Below are 22478 nucleotides of genomic sequence, written 5' to 3' on the forward strand. Positions count from 1 at the left end.
CGGCCGGCCCATAGAGGCGCTGCCCCACCTCTTCCCACATACAAAAAAAAAAATAAAAAAAAGCATACAATTGGTATCAGTAAAATGTATAATCTACAATAAAATCTTGTTTAAAATTGTGTTACGATGTCTAAAGTTACTGATAAGTCACATGTTTCCTGCCTGGCCTTGCCCGTGGCATTAGTTTATCATTACCGGGCGCCGTGCAAGGAGCCCCCGAGCCAAACAGCAGCAACCAGCACGTTAAAAAAGTCTCAATAGTAAACTGTGCCGCCCAAACATAATTTCAGCCAATCAGCGCCGTCAAATATTTTGGTCACGTTGCCCACGTTGCTTACGTGCGTTGACGTGAGTTGTTTTTTAGACTCGTGAGTGACCAAGGTGACGCAGTAGCTGGATGAGAATGGCTTCGTGTGCAGGTGGAGTCGCTGGACCTCGGCATAATTCATGGTTTTTACTAACCGGTATCAGTATGTTGTTAATTCGGCATCATTTTGAAACGTGTATTACAATTAAATCACGGTAAAATATGTTCATCTTGTTGTAGTTGTAGCCCCCTTGCCAGCGATTCACTCTCTAGTTTAGCATACTCAGCCCGACTCAGCCTGGTTGTTCCTGGCCCTAGAACCACGATTTTATGGGGCCAGAAAAACTGTGAATTAGGACCCGTTAGCCGGTACTAGGCCAAGTGGAAACGCAACCAAAAACGGGCCCCGCACGGCTCGGCACTGTCTGTGTCATGGCGAATACAGTCGCTGGTTTATTTATGTCTGTAGGCCGTTGTTATGAGTGTGGAGTGAGCATATACAACGTTAGCTTAGCCTGGTCGACCCAATCTCCATTCAGAAAACAAGCATTCTAAAAGGTTTTTCGCCTGCCGTCTGTCTGCAGACTTGTCAAAGCATTAATTCATGGTTTTTACTAACCGGTATCAGTATGTTGTTACGTCGGCATCATTTAGAAACGTGTATTACAATTTAATCACGGTAAAATATGTTCATTTTGTTGTAGTTGTAGCTCCCGAGCGCGTCTTGTTTGAATGATGCGAGTAAACACAGCTGGCAGCCGCGGTGAAACTCGAGCGACTAGAGCGATGCGATAGGAGCGTTTAGAGCGAAGCGAATATTCGCATCGCGTCCGGTCTGAACGCAGCATTAAAGCGAGCTCCGCGCTGCACTGGAAATGCGCCATTACATCACCAGAAGTCCTAATTTAAGGGGTCATTTGTCCCAAAAAAAAAAGTGTACTCACTATATCAACAGCCCCACCAAACATATTTTCCACCAGCCGCCACTGCAGCCCATATAGTTGATCCCAAGTTGGAGTAGACGTGATGTACTGTAACTTGAGCGGTGGTTCGAAATAAATGGTGACGTTTTTATACCTGCATGAAGCACGAACAACGTCAATGCTTATGCGGTCGTGGTCAATTCTAAACTGGGATTTGGAAAAACGATGCGTCGTTATCGCTAAAAGTTGCAGATTGATTGCGGGTGCTAGTGGAGCCTCGTAGATGGGGAGCTACAGCCCCCTCAGCATCCACCCCTTCCCGCGTCCATTCGCGATGTCTCGCTGTCTCGCAGACCCCACGCAGCAAGCAGGAAAATAACAGCTCACACTGAACATTGCACAATATAAATCTATTCTAGTATACCTCAACAATGTAAATATGATCAGTAGAAATGGCCATGACCTGGGACCTTTATATAAGCAATACCATGGCCATGTACTTGATGAATTTGTGAACTGATGTGATCATTGGACTCCAAAGTAATTTGGCTTCGACTAAGACATGATTATTGAAGCAGGCGTCACCCCAAAGCCCCTGCACCATGTAAGCCAGGGGAAGCAGTTCAGCAAAGGTTAGTGTTTGGGCAATGTCCAAGAGGGGAAGCTACAAAATAAAATCAAACTGGAAAAATGTATGTGACTGATGATTACTGTTGCTACTCCCTGCTTCCTTCAGCAACTGGGGGACCCTCAACATCTTTGAATGTTGCCCTTTGTTCCATCTGCAATTGCTTTTTGAACAAACTATGACGCAAGAGGTCTTCTTTTAGAATGATTCATGATGACATTATAGGAGATATGGATCTTATGCTGGGTTGTGTATGATGCATTGTGTGTTGTGACTGATATATTGTATGTCTGTCTAACATACCCATCTCTAAAGCAAATTGCCACTGGGCATATTAAAGACTTTTAAACTGAAATATTTAGACCCTCAAATGACTGACAAGGTAAAACCATCTATTTTCTTCACTGAATTTATATTTCAAATATTAATTAAGTATTTTAAATCCTATCCCTTTTGTTCTGTTTGTTAAACATAATATAGACATTGCATTTTAATGATGATCCTTCATATGTAAAGTAAGTATCACAATGATGAGACCTGTCAGGCTCATTTAGAAACCATCCTGTATGCTTCAAAGATCTGAAAGCAGCTGTTTCTTTGCTCTTCACAGTTTTAAAAATGACTGGGATTTCATCCAACAGCAGTATACATCTCTTTTATATCCTCTTCAGAAGCCTCTAAATCGCAGCATCTCCTACAGTAGCTTGAGTTCACCTCCAAGTAAAAGAGAAAAAGTAGTTACAGAATTGATGGAAGTGATTCCAATCAAAACCATTCTGAAGGCTCTAATCTATCACAGGGCTGTCGAACGTATATTTTCGAGAACACATTTGGAAGCCGCTCAGCTCTATGCGTCTCCAATTTGTCGGAGTGTCCCATTGACGGCTCTACAATTATTCTGATCAATCCACATGAAGAATCACCGTTGGACCGATCAATCCTTTCAACCGCAGCCTTGTTGTGATTGACAGGCCAATCGACTAGAAAATCTTCAGAGCAGGAAATCTTGGACTGACAAGCAGATGGACTCATAGAGCAGAGTCGTGCTGTGATATTGACAACTAACTGCTGAAATGTAATCTGTCTGACTGTAACATTGATTTGTGTAGTTGTGCAGGTGGAGCGGCATCAATAGTTTCTGGCCCTCAAATTTCCATCCGATGGTTTGCAGTTAGCAGACTAGAATTTGTGTTTACGTTTAAGACAGCACTGAAGCTAATTTTTGTTCCCGCAATCAGTGATGTTTCAATTGCCGTCAGCCTCAAACATGGAATCATATCTTAGCAACCGTATCCAGGCACAGCAGGTCTTTCAGGCTCTGGATTTCTTCACATGCTGGAGTGGTGTGCACATCGGGTTGTACTGTTTAAAAAGAGGATTGAGCGTTTTTATATTGTCAAAACCAAAACCACAAGAGCGAAAATGTGAGGAATTGGTTAACGGTTTACAAATACCTTGATATGGGCAACTTATGTAACATTGTCTGGAATGTTTGGTCCCATGTGCTATTTACTAAAATATCTGACTTTAGGGTAATGTGAGAGGGCCTGTCTTGCTCACATCACGCTGTCCCCATTATTCTGTTCCCATGTTTATGAAGCAAACTATGCTTCTTTTTGATGTGTACATAATCTTTTGAACTGAATCCACACACCTGAAGTCTGTCCACATGAACTTTGACCCCTCCGATTTCACCTTTCTTGAACGAAGCCAGCATGTCCAGGACCGGATTGAAGCGGCTTCCCCTGATGAGAAAGAAGGGCTAATTTCCAAGAGTGCACAGGACAGTAAGGCCCTGTCCACACGGAGACAAAACGGGTGTTATCCGCTATAGTTCTTTATCGTATGGACGGTTCGTCCACACGACGCCGTAACGGAACCGCGGAAACGGAGCCCTTTTGGAGCATCCCAAAGTGGGAAGGTCTGGTAACGTAACGCTTGCGGCACCGTGTGTACGCCCTAAACGATCATAGCCCCGCCTCTCCCCACCTCTCCTGCTCACCCCCACGTCACCCGCGTCATTGCTGATGCGTTTCGCCAACAACAACAACAATGTCGGATCACAGGGTTGCGTTCATGCTCCAGACCAAGCCCCCAGGAAGTGCTCCGGACTCTGTGCCCAAAATTCGTAATTCCATGACGTCACCTGGCTCAGAAAGACTTTTTCCCATTGACTAACATGGGGAAAGAGACGTAAATCAGCGGATAATTTTTTTTAAACTAAATAAACTACCCAGTATGAACTATTTGATCGCCCTTATTAGATTAATTAAGTCCTTAAAGTTGTAAAATGCACTAAAAGCCGAATCTAGATTTATTTTCTCTCTCCATTAATTCTAGTGAGCCGAGAGTGGGCGCCCGGGGGGCGGGGCCTAAGGGGCGCATGCTCTATGACTGCACATACAGGTTATTCTGCTCTGACAGCCAGGCATGACGGGTAATCTGTGACGTTTGGCTCTCTCAAAAGTTGGGTCATTTTGCCTTCATGCGCCAATGAGCAACTCTCATAGGAATGAACGAGGCTCCGCCTCCCACGCTGTATCCAGTTCTTATTATACATCCATGCTCCAGACGCTACTGACCATGATACAGATGTTAGTGCAAAATCTACAGCTCCTCTACCACAACCATCAGCAACAAGTGGACATGGAGAACTACATGAATTACATGTTGCTAAATCCACCGCGGAGAATAACCAGAAGGGCAACCAGGCAACCATGGCAACCATGCTCGGGGGGTCTTCTTCGCTGCTTTTGGTGTATTTTGTGGCGGAAGTACAGCGCCACTTACAGGCCCGGCATATGTACTACAGCGCCTCCAGCGGGTTGAGCGGTCTCGTGTGGACGGAAGACTTTTTTGATATCGACATCGGTTCGTTTTCGTCTCCATGTGGACAGGGCCTGAATCTGTCCCATTGAGACGCAAAACATCTGAGCTAACGATTATATTCCATGTACAGAACAGAACACATGTAAACACAAATCATTAGAGTCGTTCCATCTGAAATGTCTCTCAATGAACCAGCACATGTTACCCAGACCCTGATAGCTTTATCTGCTCTGCTGTCTCCTCCTATACAGGTCATCCTTCCGATCAATAGCAATATAATGACTATTGACTTGCTTCTTTGAGAGCCCGTTGACTTATTCCATATACTGCAGTGTGGCTGTTTAACGCTTGTAAGTTATTTAAAATATGGCTTTCTCGATAATAGTCAATACTGCTGTAATCGGCCCACCAGCCAGGCTATAGTGATATAAATGAGAAACATTATCGCCCAATCAGCAAGAAAATACAGTTGCACCTTCCTGCTATGAAGAGAAATAGTGCACATGGGAGGGAGGAAAACAGTTAGATTTAAGAAAATGAAGCAAACGGCCTTATTGGAGTCATGGCATTGTGTTGTTAGTATCAGATGGAAAGAGAGAGACAGAGAAGGGTGTGTTGGGAGATATGTGGAGGAAGAATGCCATAAGAAAGCTATCAGAGGACAAGAAAAAAAGGATAAAAACATATTTTGAAGTTTATATTACTTGATGTTATCCTCACGGATGAGAACCAGGAAGAGAGGACGTCCCTGCATCTTCCAGCACTGTTTGATGAACTGCAGGGCGTTCTGCAGACACAAACACACAGACAAGTACACACAGACACACACAGACAAAAACACACACAGACGTTAGGATATCAGATAGGTATAGGCTAACATCCTACCGTTCTAAAGATTGGAGCTTCCATTGTTTCTGAGCAGAAACTGAATCAGAGCAAAGTAAAACCTCCTCAACTGTCAAACTCATCAAGTTTAGAATGATACGTTTTTGATTATGAAGATGAAATTATGTAAATTGTCCTGTATCTTTATAATTTTTTTAATGTATATTGTGTATCTACATTTATAGGAATTTTATTTGGAATACATATTCTGAAGTTATGATTTATTTATTTATAAGTCAGTAGTAAGGACCAACATCTTTTATATTATGAGACTTTAAATGTGTTTCGATCTAAATTAAATAATGATTATTTTCTGATTTTCCCCTGCATATATTATTACCTTTGCTGCATCAGATTAAGCTCAACTAAAGGCATACACACAGGATCCGATCAAACAAGAGAGTAAGGAACTAGGTTATTTATCTTTATCTATACTATATGTATATATATATATAGTATGGTGTATATATATATATATATATAAATATACATACACCATACAATCAGGGGTTGAGTTTTATAGCCTTATATGACAGAACAACACAATATACATGTTTTAATAAGATATAGACATGTATAAATATATGCAGATTTCTTAATGTATTATTTGTTATAGAAAAGGGGCTCTATTATGCTAAAAAGCTTTTCTTTTCTAATGCTTAATGCTTAATGCTTTTTTAATGCTTAATGCACTTTGAATTGCCTTGCGTTGAAAAGTGCTCTATAAATAAACTTGCCTTGTCTTGCCTTGCCTTAATGTTCAGGTTTACATTTGTATTTTGTGCCTCTACTGTGAGATGTTTATATACTTTAATGATCAAAAAGGTGCTCTAACACATAGCAACATTGACCCACTGGAAGTTGTTCAACATTTTATGATAGTAATTAGTGACACAAATGTACAGAGACGTAAGCAGACTAGATCATCAATCTATACATCTTGAATCAGGCCAGGACTCACGGGGACGTCCCATTTCTGTCCAATATGCACATTTCATTACCTATTACTCCGCCCTGCCACTTTTTAATGAATGTACTTGAGGTACACTTGATGTATTATAACAAGTGTAGGGAAAAATGGGACACCATTAGATAACTACCTCAAAGGTAAGATATGACCTTAAGTATGTGTACCTTTTCTATGGGTATATGTAGAACAGGTACGCGATCAAACCATATCGGCTCATTTTCAGTCTTTTCATAAATGTCAGGCTGCATCTCTTAGGAGCAGACAGGCTGAATATATCTCTGTTATTAAAGTTCTTCGGAGCACATAATAAGCTGTGGAGTCATGGCAACGATAAATAAGTGTGACCTGGGCTTACCTTAATGTCATCAATCAGCAGCATAACATCTTGGGACAAGTAAAAGTCACTTAGATCAAACACTATTGGGTAGCACACGACCGTCTTGCCCAGGATACGATAAATCTGGAGACACACCACACACACACCACACACACACCCACACACACACACACACACACACACACACCAAACACACACACCACACACACACACACCACACACACACACACACACACACACACACACACACACACACACACACACACACACACCACACCACACACACACACACCACACACACACCCACACACACACACACACACCACACACCACACACACACACACACACACAGTATTGCATTAGAAGACGGATGGCTCAGAAGTAGCCTCGTATACATTATTCCGGGTAGTGTATAACACAAGCCATCAATCCTAAGATGGAGTGGACACACAGAGGCTGCACAGCCGCTCCTGGAAACACACATAGTACAAAGAACACAACTGTATAAAGAACCCTTTCCACACATACAGATCGTTGCAGCGGCGGCACACACAAAGACACTGATGATGATAACGCCCTCTGGCAGTCTGCCATCTTCCCCATAAATGTCTCATTATAATATTGTCTTAGCAAAGCATTGGGAGCCATACTTCATTTGTTCGACGGTGTCTTTGTTGGAAAAAAAACAGCTGTAGCTCGACTTATTTGGTGACCTTCATTTGGGAGAAACGGCAAACAACATTAGCAAGAGACATTAGTGCACACGACGCACTTCCACGGACGCATTATTCTAAATGCAACAAATCCAGAGAAAAAGCTACATCCGTTCAGTTTAACTGATGTGTAGATTAAGATACAAACTTTTTCTTTCTTTAAGTTTTTGAGCTGGTGGCCGACACGTGCAAACCAGTTAACACTTCCATTAGGTAAACAAGTGCTGCAGTTTCAGAAGCGCCGCAAATATAAAACCGCAAATGTGGCAAAGCACATGAAAGAAAAATGTTCACCAACTTGATGAAACAAGCGCAGGGTTTACTAAAAGCGCTGCATACATGAAACACTTTAAAGGTCCCATGTCATGGCCATTTCTACTGATCATAATTCCATTGTTGCGGTATACTAAAATAGATTTACATTGTTCAATGTTCCAGAATCACATTGGTTTCTCATACAGCATCTCTGTGTAGTCTGTGTATTCACTCTCTGTCCTAAACGGCTTGTTGACTTTTGACCTTTGGGATTATAAAATTGGCCTGTTGGCAGAGTAAGTCAGTTTCAGAATTGTACGTGTTTTGTCAGTATATTTAAAATAATCAGGTAAGTAACATTAGCTAGCTAGCTTACAGCAGATCTGCAATAATATGGGAAGGAATCATGCTATCAAATTGTTAAAATAGTCCAATAGAACTCACAATGTAATTAACTTTCCAATAACAGTGACAGTCAGCAATCCTCGACAGTCAGCAAGTTTTCAAACTGCAGTACTTGTCTCCTTATGTAAGTGTTTGGGCCGATGTAATGCGTTTGCACCTGTCGGCCACCACAGCTGTCTTCTTCTCAGGAGCTCTGGGAAATGTTTACATGTGGGAGGCGTGTTAGTGGTCACCCATGACCTTTGCTGCGCAGAGTGCAAATATGTGTGTGCATGTACCCTTTGTGCACATGTTTATTTGCATTTTGAAAATCCATATACCTTGCAAGTCCCGATGCAGCCCACTGGCCTATCTGGACGCCCACTCAAGCCCAGCTTCTTATTGATGGCAAGGAAACGGTACGCCTGCAGAAAGACACACACACACACACACACACACACACACACACACCACACACACCCACACACACACACCACACACACACACAACACACACACACACACACACACACCACACACACACCACACACACACACACAACACACACACACACACCCACACACACACAACACACACACACACACACACACACACACCCACACACACACACAACACACACACCACACACACACACACACACACCACACACACATACATTTGTGAGCAAATATAACTACTAACAATTCAGAATTCAAAGACATTTGAAAATGCAGTATTCTGCTACTGTTAATTTACATTTATCAGCACTTAATACAAATGCTTTGTATCAATAAAACATTATAAAGCATTTGTTAAAGAATTATAATATTAAGTACTATAATACTTCACAATTATTGGTCACTCCTGGACATTGTTCTCCAAGGATATTGGAAAGAAAAAGAAATAGAGACTATACTTATTTCAATGAAAACATTTAAGTGAGTGACAAGCAATGATTTGTGATATAAAAGCTAATTGTAAAATGTTTTAATATGTGTGATGGTTATTGTTATAAAGCTACTGTTACTTATCATGCATTATGTTCTGCTTATAGCTGTGTATTATTATGAGTACAAGCACTCGTAAATATGCACTTTGCTTTTGAAATTTTTTTCTTTTTTAAAGGTTCAATTAGTATAATACTTTATAATTGCCGGTCACTTCAGCAGGAGGTTATTTGAAGAAAACAACGTCAGTGACTAAACTGAAATTAGGAAAAATGAAGATACTCATTAGTAATTCTAGAATGCCTAATGACCTATAGCTTTCATTTAAGTCACTATGAATAATGGTGCTTATAAATACATCTTAACACATTATAAGTATATTTATAATGCATTAGAGATATCAACATCACCTTCTAGTGTAACCAAAATATCAGCGCCCATATGGTAATGAAAGTCTCCCATGCAAATGATCCACTGAGACATTTCTGTTGTTGCAACCCATACGAGCTGAAATGACCACCATATGGCAGCACCGCCCACTGATATTAGCTCTGTGTAAAGTTATGAGACGTGGCGATAATGAAAGGTCCCTGAGCTGCCATCAGCTGCGTGCTTAGTGGACCCGAGCACACCCATGGGTACTGGAGCAGATAGCACTGAGATGCACAGGCCCATACAAAAATACCCTAAGAACAGACCTATCTGAGCCTTCGTTAGATAAATAAACGACTGCATGCGGTTTGATTTCTACGTTAGCCTCTTAGCATATGCTCTGGGCTAAAAATGCCAAATTCCTCATAAATATTAGAAAATGGTAATTGACATATTTACTAGGTCCAATCTGCCTAAGTTGCCTTTCTAGTTTTCATTCAAGTATGACATATATGCAGTTTACAAAAAATGGCAGTAGATTTATCATAAATACATTTTTAAACAATGGTGCTTCTCCCAAAACAACATGGTAAGGCACAAGTTGATTTTGTTGGCTTGTCTTTAATTTTCAAACTCCAGGTGTTTGCTGAAAATGCCGCCAATAAATCTCCTGCAGCTTGTTAGTTCCCAGCTGACTTCAAAACAAAGATGCAAACGATTTGTTCATAAGCAATAATTCGTATATCTGCTCGTTTGATTCAAATCTGCTGAAAAAGTAATGACCATGAAAACATGACTTCCTTGGCTTGTTGGTTGATATGTTGGGTTTCTTGAATCCCAACTATAACAACATGTGCTTGGACTGATTGGAATGCTTTAATGTTTGTATTTTCAAATGTGTTTCATTCCTACAAGAAAAGAAAAGGCTTCTGAGGAGGAGGACAAGAAACAAGTCCATTATGTTTAGCCTGAGAGTAGGTGATTTGGGGGGGGGGGTATTTATGTTGTTATGCTCCTGGGTTCTTTGTTCCCCAGCTCCATATGTGCATAATACATTAAGAAGATATTTAAAGTATGTGATGGTCTCAGCAATGTTTTCCCTGGATCAAATGTTCAATGTGTTTACAGGTCTATCTTTTGAAATCACCTGCCTCCAGCTTCTAGCTTACGGTTACAAATGGAAACCCAGCCCTCTAAGTTCTGGGTCTTTTTCTTGATGTGTCTACACTGGGTAAATTCATATTTAAAACTAAAATTGCATTTTAAACGTCTACCTCCCTTTGTTCTTTTGCTATTTGTTCATCAAAAGTAGCTTTTACCAATCACTTACCATAAGACCAGATGCTCAAAACATATCTGGACCTACTAAAAACATGCATTACATACATTAATATGTTTTGTTTCTCTCATGTTTCCTTTGTTTTATTTTACTACCTGTAAAGAAATACGTTTGTATTTTGATTTAAGAACATGCACTGTATGGAATAACCAAGTCAATGAATATAAAGTTGAAATAATAAATAATAAAACATTTCAGGAAGTCCATTGTAGTGTAATGGTCTTGAAACTTTATGTTGGAACCTGTTTGCATTGGACCCTAGGGACATAACGGGGGGTTACGTATTGTAACCCTAGTCGTTAATTGCACAGGCTCCGCCCTCTACTGGACTCTATGGGTACAGTGGGCGGAGCCCTGATGCATAAACGCCCTGTCGTCCAACAACATCGACCCATCACACTGCCCCTGACCGGCTTTTGGTCGCAGTTTGCTGGTAGAGCACACTCCGACACGCTTACCTAGTGAAGAGTGTGCATGGAAAATAGTGAGGAGAGTCCTCCTGCCCTGCATGGGGCTTACCGTGCACCATGTTTCCCGGGTCCCTAAGGAGCATGGGGAGAACGTAAGCGCACCATGTCCCCCACACTCACACAAGCTCACCTCGTGTAGAGTGTGCATGGACGACAGGGGGAAGGCTCCCCCCGCCTGCCCGTTTCTTGGACAGAGCTTTATCGGCCACACCATCCCAAAAGCACACAAACAGCTGTTCAGTGCGCCTATTGGAAGTCGTGCACGCTACATAACATGCCAGCGCACGCACCGGGCAGAGGAGGTGCAATTTAGCCTCCCTGGCCCCGGTGTGGGGTGAAGAATAAAGCCGTTTAACTGTATAGCCCCCGACCTGAACGAACTCCTTAGGTTCTTTGGAACAAAGGAGGGGTTCGTTCTGAGTGTCGCCCCAACTCGGGAGCACCGACAGAGCGGCCAGCTCGGACACTCCCCTGGCCGAAGTCAGGGCAAACAGCAAAGCTGTTTGCAATGATAGTGCCTTCAGGGAGGAGATGTCCAGAGGCTCAAACGGTTCTGTGAACACTTTAATGAACATCTGTCCTCACATCCCCTCCAGCTCTACAGCAGCAATATGTACTGTAGTTTACTCAAGTCAGAGGTCATGTTTCAAGACTACTGGGAAGTCCTGAGTCATGTCAATGTTCAGGTATTAAGCCACTTTACGAGCTGAGAAATGTTACATCAGCAGCAGATAGGAGAGAGTTTGATATTAATGCTCAACTCCAACAGGGTTTGGCTGAAGAAGACGGGCTCGCAGAAGCAGAGGTCAAGATTCACAATTAATTAGTGCACTGAAAATCTGCGGTGTCAGTCACATTGGGAAAAGTGTAATACCCCTACAGGTTGAACGTATATGTTTCGGACTGATTCAGCTCTATCCCTAACCCAAGCTCTTATCAACCACATTGTTTTACTTTTGCACATTAGTGCCAAATTACCCAGAAATAAATAGCAAGACAGATAAAAATAGAAATCCATGGCTGTTTTTTTCCCAATTATTACACAGTTGATTCATCAAAGGGCTCCCCAGTCATCGAAACAAAGCGGGGGAAAGGGTCATGGCCTTCTCCCTCAATCATCCTCGAAAAGCATTCAGAGATGCAACCAAGGAGAATATAAGAGCTCAAGCCGATCAGTCTCCAGATAAAAGCTTCTTACTGCTGTGTCGCCTGCTGTCAGAAGCACTGAGTCAAAGATGCAACGAGAAAGAAGATGGACATTGATTTCTCGGCTGTGCTTGCTCAGGGAGTGGTGGCGTGACAAACTCTACACAATTCACTGTTTATGTGTGAATTGAGGTGTTTGCATTGTGTGAAACACATTTCCTGATGTGTCTGGCTGAGTGTGAAATAGGAGTATTCGTTCCCTTTGTGACAGGCTATACATTTCTAAATTTAAATACCTCACAATCTGTGCCATCATAAAACAGCATCAGCACTCCCACACACTCATGTGGCACTGCAGGACATGTGCCTATCAAGCCCACCATGCCGCATTCTGACGCCTCAAACCATGTGCAATTCTCGATGTCCGCCAATAGGTGGGGCTCTGCTACTCCAGTGTACTTCCTCAATGTTCTGAAAAGCCTGAACTGAACAGAACAAGGACACAAGGCTTTGGCCACTTACAAGAAAATTACACTGAAAGCAGAGAAAGTACTGTCTTTCTGTAACGAAAGGGAAATGTTAATAGAGGATTAAGTAACATTGCAAATCACTTCCCTAACTGGCGAGGATGAGACCCAGAGGAGAAAAGCCATGGGAGGTCGGGAGAACCTCTGCACCCCACACTTCCCGTGTGCAGAATACCAATGAAGAACGACAGCACGAAGGCAGCCAATCAAAGCATCCTTTCTTTGCCTCACATTTCCACTGACCGGAGCACAAACAGAAAGCCTGGCAGGTGGCAGAGATAATAAAAGCTGTTTTTTACGCTGCTGCACTGGCGACTACAGTGGGAGAATATATAACTGCTTGCTGAGAGACTCTACAAAACGTTCACAGGGACAACCTTCAGTTTGATAGGAGTTCAGCTGGAGCAGGTTACTTGCCCCAAATGGTGTAAATGAAACTGCGCTGTTACAAAAATTGCAAAACAGAATTACTTTTGCAGCACATGCGGTCACCCAGAGGGACTTAGAGTGCAGCCACACTGCTCAAAATTATACTGTACAAGCCGATTGAATCAGTGATTCTCGGTGAAGCAATCCTCTAGAAGTCTAGAGCGACTTGAACATGGAGATGAATACAAAGTCTAAGCATCAGGTGAAGCTTATGCCTTCAGTAGTTGCTATAAGTCCAATCAAAATGGGTGTCTTGCAAAGGTTCCAATCTGTTAGGTACAGGATTCAGTTTGACAGCACATCCTTGCTTAACTCTGGTGGAAACTGAAAAGGCTGAAAATATGAGAGTTTCTGACCTGATTTGACTAACTTTTCCTGCAAGCAACATCTTAGCATCTCGTAGACTTAACTTGTTTTTTTTGCAATAATGCCGAAAGCCACAGTCCAATCAGAGTCCTGTGAAGAGCCAGTGGCAGCGTTAGGAGCAACAATTTTTCGTTCAAAGCAACATTGGGGACTTCCAAAGAACTTGGGGTGTAATGGATCAACAGAGCAAGAGAATATGTCTCCATTAAAGGAAAAACAAAGACTGCACTGAAGGCTTTTGATGGAAATATATTTTCCCTCGCCTCCAAACTGGCTTCAGAAAGAGTTTGATTGACACATTGTTAATCCAATCACCCTCTAGCAAGACAGGTGTTTGTACTGCCACCCATTTTCCCAATCTCTTAATATTGTCATTGTTTCCATCTGACAAAGCTATTAAAGCAAGGTTGAACAATTCCGGGAATTTCCCTATCGTCTATTCAGACTTGCAGTCTTTGTCCAGAGTCTCTCTATAGGACCGTTTTGGGAAGGCTCCAGCAGTTGCTTGTAGCAGCATGATGTATGAGAGTCTTTAACAAACAAAATGTCATCCACAAAGATGCCCACATTGGCCATCAGATATGAAAACGGGGGGAGAAACAGCCAACAGGAAGGCTATGTCGAAGTAAAGAAGTGATTTGAAAGGGGATAAGCTTTATGGTGTGCGCGTGGGAATAACACATTGCAAAATGTAATTGCCACTTTCCCCCTCGTCAGGCAGCTGTTGTCAACACAATCAAATGGCTGCGAGGGACGAGGTGAGGTGGACAAGAGCAGCCCGCAGCACTTCGAGATGGTGGTGACTGCGAGATAAACAGATTCTGTCGAGGAAGAAACGTCTGTCTGGGCTCGGGATTTAATATTCAGCACGGCTCCCGCTCTGACTCACAACTGCATTTCCATCTGAGAGGCTGAGCACAGAAAGAGGCAGATGGGAGGCGAGGGAAAGTTAACAGGTATGACAGTTCAAAGGCAGACGATAGACCTGGAGGAGCAAGTTGTGAGCTGTAACGGACATAACGGGGGCGGGGCAGGATACAAGGCCCAGAGGGGGAGAATGGGGTGAGAGAAGCGGATATGACGGGTGTAGCAGTATAGAAGGACAGAAGGTAAAGCCTGGAGAAAAATAAAGAACAAAGCCCCGAGAGATGATACGATGCGAGAAATGGTTTGTTTATAGAGGGTGGCGAGGAGAATAGACGCGTCATAACAGACATGACAGATGAGGGACAGAGGCTAGGCAGGAGACCAGGGTTTGAGTGATGGATACGACAGTGGAGGTACAGAACATGGGGAGATAGTAGAGTTCAAACAACACACATGCAGATGAGAGACAGTATCTAGAGGAGAAAGCAGGGTGTGAGTTAGAGATGTGATGGGAGTGAAAGGAGGTAGTGCCAGGGTGTCACGGATATGACAGTACAAATGCTGTTATCCTCTCAGGATGAAAGACACAGAGTGGGCAGGGTGGAAATAGCAGCGACAGCTGAACTTGTTCTTCATGTTCAAAAGGGAGTACGTTCCTTTTGTTTAAAATCAAGACATCAACCAGATGTAATGTCCAGGATTCTGTCCCTGCAAGAGCAATAATGTATCAATTAAGATATGTCCTTAACGCTTCTATAGTTTTCTCAACCCAGTTTAGATTTGACCACGCCCACTTCTGCATTACGAAAGCATTGTGCAGCGTTAGAGTGTCACCCTTGGCTTTTCCATCTCATTAAATATGAATTTGAAAGCTACAGTCTCTTCATAGTGCATATTTTTTCAAAGTAAAACAACGTTTTTTATTATGACTGACCAGGCCGCAGAGAGGCAGTCATAATAAAGCAGCCCATCAGTGGCGGCCGGCCCATAGAGGCGCTAGGGGCACCGCCCCACCTCTTCCCACATACAAAAAATAAAAAATAAAAAAAAGCATACAATTGGTATCAGTAAAATGTATAATCTACAATAAAATCTCGTTTAAAATTGTGTTACGATGTCTAAAGTTACTGATAAGTCACATGTTTCCTGCCTGGCCTTGCCCGTGGCATTAGTTTATCATTACCGGGCGCCGTGCAAGGAGCCCCCGAGCCAAACAGCAGCAACCAGCACGTTAAAAAAGTCTCAATAGTAAACTGTGCCGCCCAAACATAATTTCAGTCAATCAGCGCCGTCAAATATTTTGGTCACGAGAGCGCTCACGTTGGCGCCCACGTTGCTTACGTGCGTTGACGTGAGTTGACGTGAGTTGTTTTTTAGACTCGCGAGTGACCAAGGTGACGCAGTAGCTGGATGAGAATGGCTTCGTGTGCAGGTGGAGTCGCCGGACCTCGGCATAATTCATGGTTTTTACTAACCGGTATCAGTATGTTGTTAATTCGGCATCATTTTGAAACGTGTATTACAATTAAATCACGGTAAAATATGTTCATCTTGTTGTAGTTGTAGCCCCCTTGCCAGCGATTCTCTCTCTAGTTTAGCATACTCAGCCCGACTCAGCCTGGTTGTTACTGGCCCTAGAACCACGATTTTATGGGGCCAGAAAAACTGTGAATTAGGACCCGTTAGCCGGTACTAGGCCAAGTGGAAACGCAACCAAAAACGGGCCCCGCACGGCTCGGCACTGTCTGTGTCATGGCGAATACAGTCGCTGGTTTATTTATGTCTGTAGGCCGTTGTTATGAGTGTGAAGTGAGCATATACAACGTTAGCTTAGCCTGGTCGACCCAATCTCCATTCAGAAAACAAGCATTCTAAAAGGTTTTTCGCCTGCCGTCTGTCTGCAGACTTGTCAAAGCATTAATTCATGGTTTTTACTAACCGGTATCAGTATGTTGTTACGTCGGCATCATTTAGAAACGTGTATTACAATTTAATCACGGTAAAATATGTTCATTTTGTTGTAGTTGTAGCTCCCGAGCGCGTCTTGTTTGAATGATGCGAGTAAACACAGCTGGCAGCCGCGGTGAAACTCGAGCGACTAGAGCGATGCGATAGGAGCGTTTAGAGCGAAGCGAATATTCGCATCGCGTCCGGTCTGAACGCAGCATTAAAGCGAGCTCCGCGCTGCACTGGAAATGCGCCATTACATCACCAGAAGTCCTAATTTAAGGGGTCATTTGTCCCAAAAAAAAAATGTGTACTCACTATATCAACAGCCCCACCAAACATATTTTCCACCAGCCGCCACTGCAGCCCATATAGTTGATCCCAAGTTGGAGTAGACGTGATGTACTGTAACTTGAGCGGTGGTTCGAAATAAATGGTGACGTTTTTATACCTGCATGAAGCACGAACAACGTCAATGCTTATGCGGTCGTGGTCAATTCTAAACTGGGATTTGGAAAAACGATGCGTCGTTATCGCTAAAAGTTGCAGATTGATTGCGGGTGCTAGTGGAGCCTCGTAGATGGGGAGCTACAGCCCCCTCAGCATCCACCCCTTCCCGCGTCCATTCGCGATGTCTCGCTGTCTCGCAGACCCCACGCAGCAAGCAGGAAAATAACAGCTCACACTGAACATTGCACAATATAAATCTATTCTAGTATACCTCAACAATGTAATTATGATCAGTAGAAATGGCCATGACCTGGGACCTTTATAGTAAGCAATACCATGGCCATGTACTTGATGAATTTGTGAACTGATGTGATCATTGGACTCCAAAGTAATTTGGCTTCGACTAAGACATGATTATTGAAGCAGGCGTCACCCCAAAGCCCCTGCACCATGTAAGCCAGGGGAAGCAGTTCAGCAAAGGTTAGTGTTTGGGCAATGTCCAAGAGGGGAAGCTACAAAATAAAATCAAACTGGAAAAAATGTATGTGACTGATGATTACTGTTGCTACTCCCTGCTTCCTTCAGCAACTGGGGGACCCTCAACATCTTTGAATGTTGCCCTTTGTTCCATCTGCAATTGCTTTTTTGAACAAACTATGACGCAAGAGGTCTTCTTTTAGAATGATTCATGATGACATTATAGGAGATATGGATCTTATGCTGGGTTGTGTATGATGCATTGTGTGTTGTGACTGATATATTGTATGTCTGTCTAACATACCCATCTCTAAAGCAAATTGCCACTGGGCATATTAAAGACTTTTAAACTGAAATATTTAGACCCTCAAATGACTGACAAGGTAAAACCATCTATTTTCTTCACTGAATTTATATTTCAAATATTAATTAAGTATTTTAAATCCTATCCCTTTTGTTCTGTTTGTTAAACATAATATAGACATTGCATTTTAATGATGATCCTTCATATGTAAAGTAAGTATCACAATGATGAGACCTGTCAGGCTCATTTAGAAACCATCCTGTATGCTTCAAAGATCTGAAAGCAGCTGTTTCTTTGCTCTTCACAGTTTTAAAAATGACTGGGATTTCATCCAACAGCAGTATACATCTCTTTTATATCCTCTTCAGAAGCCTCTAAATCGCAGCATCTCCTACAGTAGCTTGAGTTCACCTCCAAGTAAAAGAGAAAAAGTAGTTACAGAATTGATGGAAGTGATTCCAATCAAAACCATTCTGAAGGCTCTAATCTATCACAGGGCTGTCGAACGTATATTTTCGAGAACACATTTGGAAGCCGCTCAGCTCTATGCGTCTCCAATTTGTCGGAGTGTCCCATTGACGGCTCTACAATTATTCTGATCAATCCACATGAAGAATCACCGTTGGACCGATCAATCCTTTCAACCGCAGCCTTGTTGTGATTGACAGGCCAATCGACTAGAAAATCTTCAGAGCAGGAAATCTTGGACTGACAAGCAGATGGACTCATAGAGCAGAGTCGTGCTGTGATATTGACAACTAACTGCTGAAATGTAATCTGTCTGACTGTAACATTGATTTGTGTAGTTGTGCAGGTGGAGCGGCATCAATAGTTTCTGGCCCTCAAATTTCCATCCGATGGTTTGCAGTTAGCAGACTAGAATTTGTGTTTACGTTTAAGACAGCACTGAAGCTAATTTTTGTTCCCGCAATCAGTGATGTTTCAATTGCCGTCAGCCTCAAACATGGAATCATATCTTAGCAACCGTATCCAGGCACAGCAGGTCTTTCAGGCTCTGGATTTCTTCACATGCTGGAGTGGTGTGCACATCGGGTTGTACTGTTTAAAAAGAGGATTGAGCGTTTTTATATTGTCAAAACCAAAACCACAAGAGCGAAAATGTGAGGAATTGGTTAACGGTTTACAAATACCTTGATATGGGCAACTTATGTAACATTGTCTGGAATGTTTGGTCCCATGTGCTATTTACTAAAATATCTGACTTTAGGGTAATGTGAGAGGGCCTGTCTTGCTCACATCACGCTGTCCCCATTATTCTGTTCCCATGTTTATGAAGCAAACTGTTAGAACAACCTATCAATAAGGCATAAAGCTAACCTTCGTGTTAATGGTCAAAGTTACTTATCATATATTGTATTGTATATTATATTGTATTATGATATAACACTGTAATTTCACGAAGAAATAACAGTCTATAATACATTTTCTCTTATATTGAACTGAAGCACTGCAGGCAAACAACCCTGAAAAACAAGGCTGCGGTTCCTGGATCTTAAAAACGAGTAACAGTTAAGCTAACACAGGGCTGCCAACATTTGAGTCCAGCTTGGAGTGAGATTTCTTTTTTGGTGAACCGAAAAAAGAAACGTTCATGTGTACAGTGTTACAAATGTATTGAACATGTACAAACTAGGGTTTCCCATTAATTCACTAACCAGATGCTTACAACTAGTGCTGCGTACCTGGACTCACATTCAGGTTCAGGTCCGGACTCAAGTCCAGAGGTTCAGGTTCAGGTCCGGACTTATAAGTCCGGACCTGAACCCATGGCTTGTGTCAAGTTGTGCGAGTAACTAAAGTGAACTTATTGTGAGCTAATTATCAATTGAAATTAACTCATAAACAACTCAAATTCAAACTCGTCAGGTTTATTGTGCTCCCTTCCAACTTGTGTCTACATTTCTCTAAAAAGTACAAATGTAAAAAAAACACTTTTTTCCACTTAGTCTACAAATGACTTATGACAGCAACTACAGTGAACTACTACAAGGTTCAAACATTTATTTCATTTACCAAACTAAAGTAACCAAACAGTCCCTGAGCTGACTGAGCCTAAATCCCTAAAACGTTGCTGAAAGGTAGAGTGTAGAGTAGACTATACGCATTACACTGTTACACACCTACTATACAGTATAGGCTACACTGTAGTGACTGTACAGTCAGAGTGTACTGTACTGTCTGTACACCATGTCTTTTCTACAACTCTACATGTTTACATTAAACAGTACATACTACATACATAGTGATGTACATACATACATACTGTTAGAAATTAAAATCAATGTTGATATGGCGTAATTTTGAATTAAATACACTATTTAATTTAAATCAGTTTTATTCTGAAAATCCGGAAGTTCACACTATTTACTTAATACTTTTATTCTGAAAAGTCTTCACTTCCGGTTAGCATTAGCATGTGGCGAAATGCTACGTCTTCAAACCGTGAATCGAAGGTGAAATGACATGTGATGTTGTACACTGAGCACACTGGGATTAGCACTCATTTATTGACGCTGAATAACGTTTATCAGGGAATGTTTAAATAACCACAAGACACCAGAATATACGTAAGTGCTAGTTTTTTTGCGAGTCCAAGTACCGGTTCCTGACGTTCCGGTTTTAACCGGACTTGAACCGAAACTTTGTACAAGTCCAGTACCGGTTCGGCGTACCGGTACGCAGCACTACTTACAACAACAATGCAAATAGTGAGTTTGGTAGAAATACACTGTATAATAGTAAAGTTATTTAAGATGATGCCATAGTTATTGAAGATGTTACATTATAAATATTCCCCACAATTATTCAAAAGCATATTCTTCCAAACTCTCTGCTGTAGTATGACCACCAGGAGACTATTGATGTGTGTGGTGAGTTTGGTAGTAATAAGCTGTATTATAGTGATTGAATATTATTGTATTCTCTTTTTTCGGAGTTGCACTTTGCAGACGGTCCCTGAGCACTCGTTTCTTCTCGGGCTGCAGATAGAGACCAATGTAACGTGTCCAGCTCTGAGGACGGCGCGTATTGGCTTTTTTTGATCAAATGTGATTGTAGTTCGTTGTCAACCTTACCACGGTACTTAGGAGACGTCATTTGTGTCGGAATAACGTTTTGTTCATGAGTTATTGATCCGTGAAATCTGAATCTCCCAATATCGTTCCAACTTTACTGAACTAAGCCAGAAGACCGTCTCATTTCGTAGACCGCTCGGTTTGCAGTTCCTTCACTTTATATTTATATACATTTATTTTGGATGAAAACTTAGCGTGAGGAAAGGCAAATGGCGTGAGTGCGTGAGATATGGGTTCATTGCGTGACTCTCACGCTCAATGCGTGAGTGTTGGCAGCCCTGGCTAATAGCATGCACCAATGTAGCTTAGCTTCAGTCTAAACTACATGAATGTAGCCAATGGAGGAATATTTGTGATCCCATTTGGGGAAAAGTCAGTAGGAGATGGATTTATCACTGCATGTTAATGTTAGCTAGGTAGCTAGCTTGTAAACATGCTTGCTCAGCCACACATTCTTCAGCAGAAAAATCAACTGTTGTCAGCTGGAAACAAGAAATGTGTCTGAAATCAAGGAACCATTGTGAAAAATGACGATGACCTGGTTGATTGTAAATTGCACATGTTCTGTTCAAAAACAGAAAGCAAGGTGTACCAACAAAATCTAAGGAGGATGGGGTTTGTAAAGTTGGTGACTGATCAATGTGTGTTACCTTGACCAATTCCTTCTGAGGCCAGATCTGGATGGGCTCCACCTGCTGGGGCGTCTGAGTCTGGATGCCGTAGGTGTTCAGAAACACCTGAAGTCTTCACATAAAGACACACAATTACAATATCACCTTTATGATCCAATACAATATACAACATTCTTTGTTTTATTATCTTATCTACTGACAACAATTCTCGCAAAAATGTCAATAAAAAATATAGTTATTCAAATAATTTATTTTCAGAAAATGTAAACGAGTCAAAATAAAAACAAGGAGTTGATTCAGACCTTTAAAAACCTCAGATGAGTTTAGAAATTAATATTAAATTAATTAATGTGTTGGCATTCTCTCCACCAGTCTGTCAAGTTGCTGTTGGGGGACTTTATGCCCCCCCCGGCGCAAACCTTCAAGCAGCACAGATTTCTTTGATGGCTTGTGACCATCCATTTGTATCTTCATGATTAGTGAGGTTTTCATTTGGGTGCAGATGCAGAGCTGTACATGTTGTCATATTTACATCACATGATCCCTGGAGGATAAACATGCCTTTTATACCATTCTGGCTGTTGCCCTTTAAATCTGTATGTTTAGATTCACCTTCTGTAGACACGCATATGATTCTGTAATTGCCTTGAAGCTACAGGACACGTGTGTCAATAGAAGGTTAACACATCTATTGGTTTTAGATTCTTGTAAATATTAAACTCATGTAAATCAGGTCCGTTGTAAATCGTTATCTATTGTAAGGCTGTTGGAGCTGATGATGAACGAGTCTGTTGGGCCGTTACAGCAGCAGTATTTGAAGCTACAGGTTAACGCGATTCATGGAGTCAATTGACCTAGTAGTTTAACACACACACACGC

The 22478-nt window shown here is 41.9% G+C and overlaps 1 protein-coding gene across 3 annotated transcripts in view; it reads right to left on the reverse strand.

The window, feature by feature from the left end:
* Positions 1–22478, reverse strand: part of phkb (phosphorylase kinase, beta) — a 200326-nt gene that overhangs the window by 43071 nt on the left and 134777 nt on the right. For all 3 annotated transcript variants that reach the window (XM_034105177.1, XM_034105160.1, XM_034105169.1), the window contains 5 exons: positions 21618–21711; positions 8574–8657; positions 6898–7002; positions 5392–5474; positions 3513–3603 (listed from right to left, as the gene is read on the reverse strand). In XM_034105177.1, coding sequence (XP_033961068.1) covers positions 3513–3603; positions 5392–5474; positions 6898–7002; positions 8574–8657; positions 21618–21711 — 457 coding nt within the window. The remainder of the gene's footprint in view (positions 1–3512; positions 3604–5391; positions 5475–6897; positions 7003–8573; positions 8658–21617; positions 21712–22478) is intronic.

Source organism: Pseudochaenichthys georgianus, chromosome 3, assembly GCF_902827115.2.
Source record: "Pseudochaenichthys georgianus chromosome 3, fPseGeo1.2, whole genome shotgun sequence".
Classification (NCBI taxonomy): Eukaryota; Metazoa; Chordata; class Actinopteri; order Perciformes; family Channichthyidae; genus Pseudochaenichthys; species Pseudochaenichthys georgianus.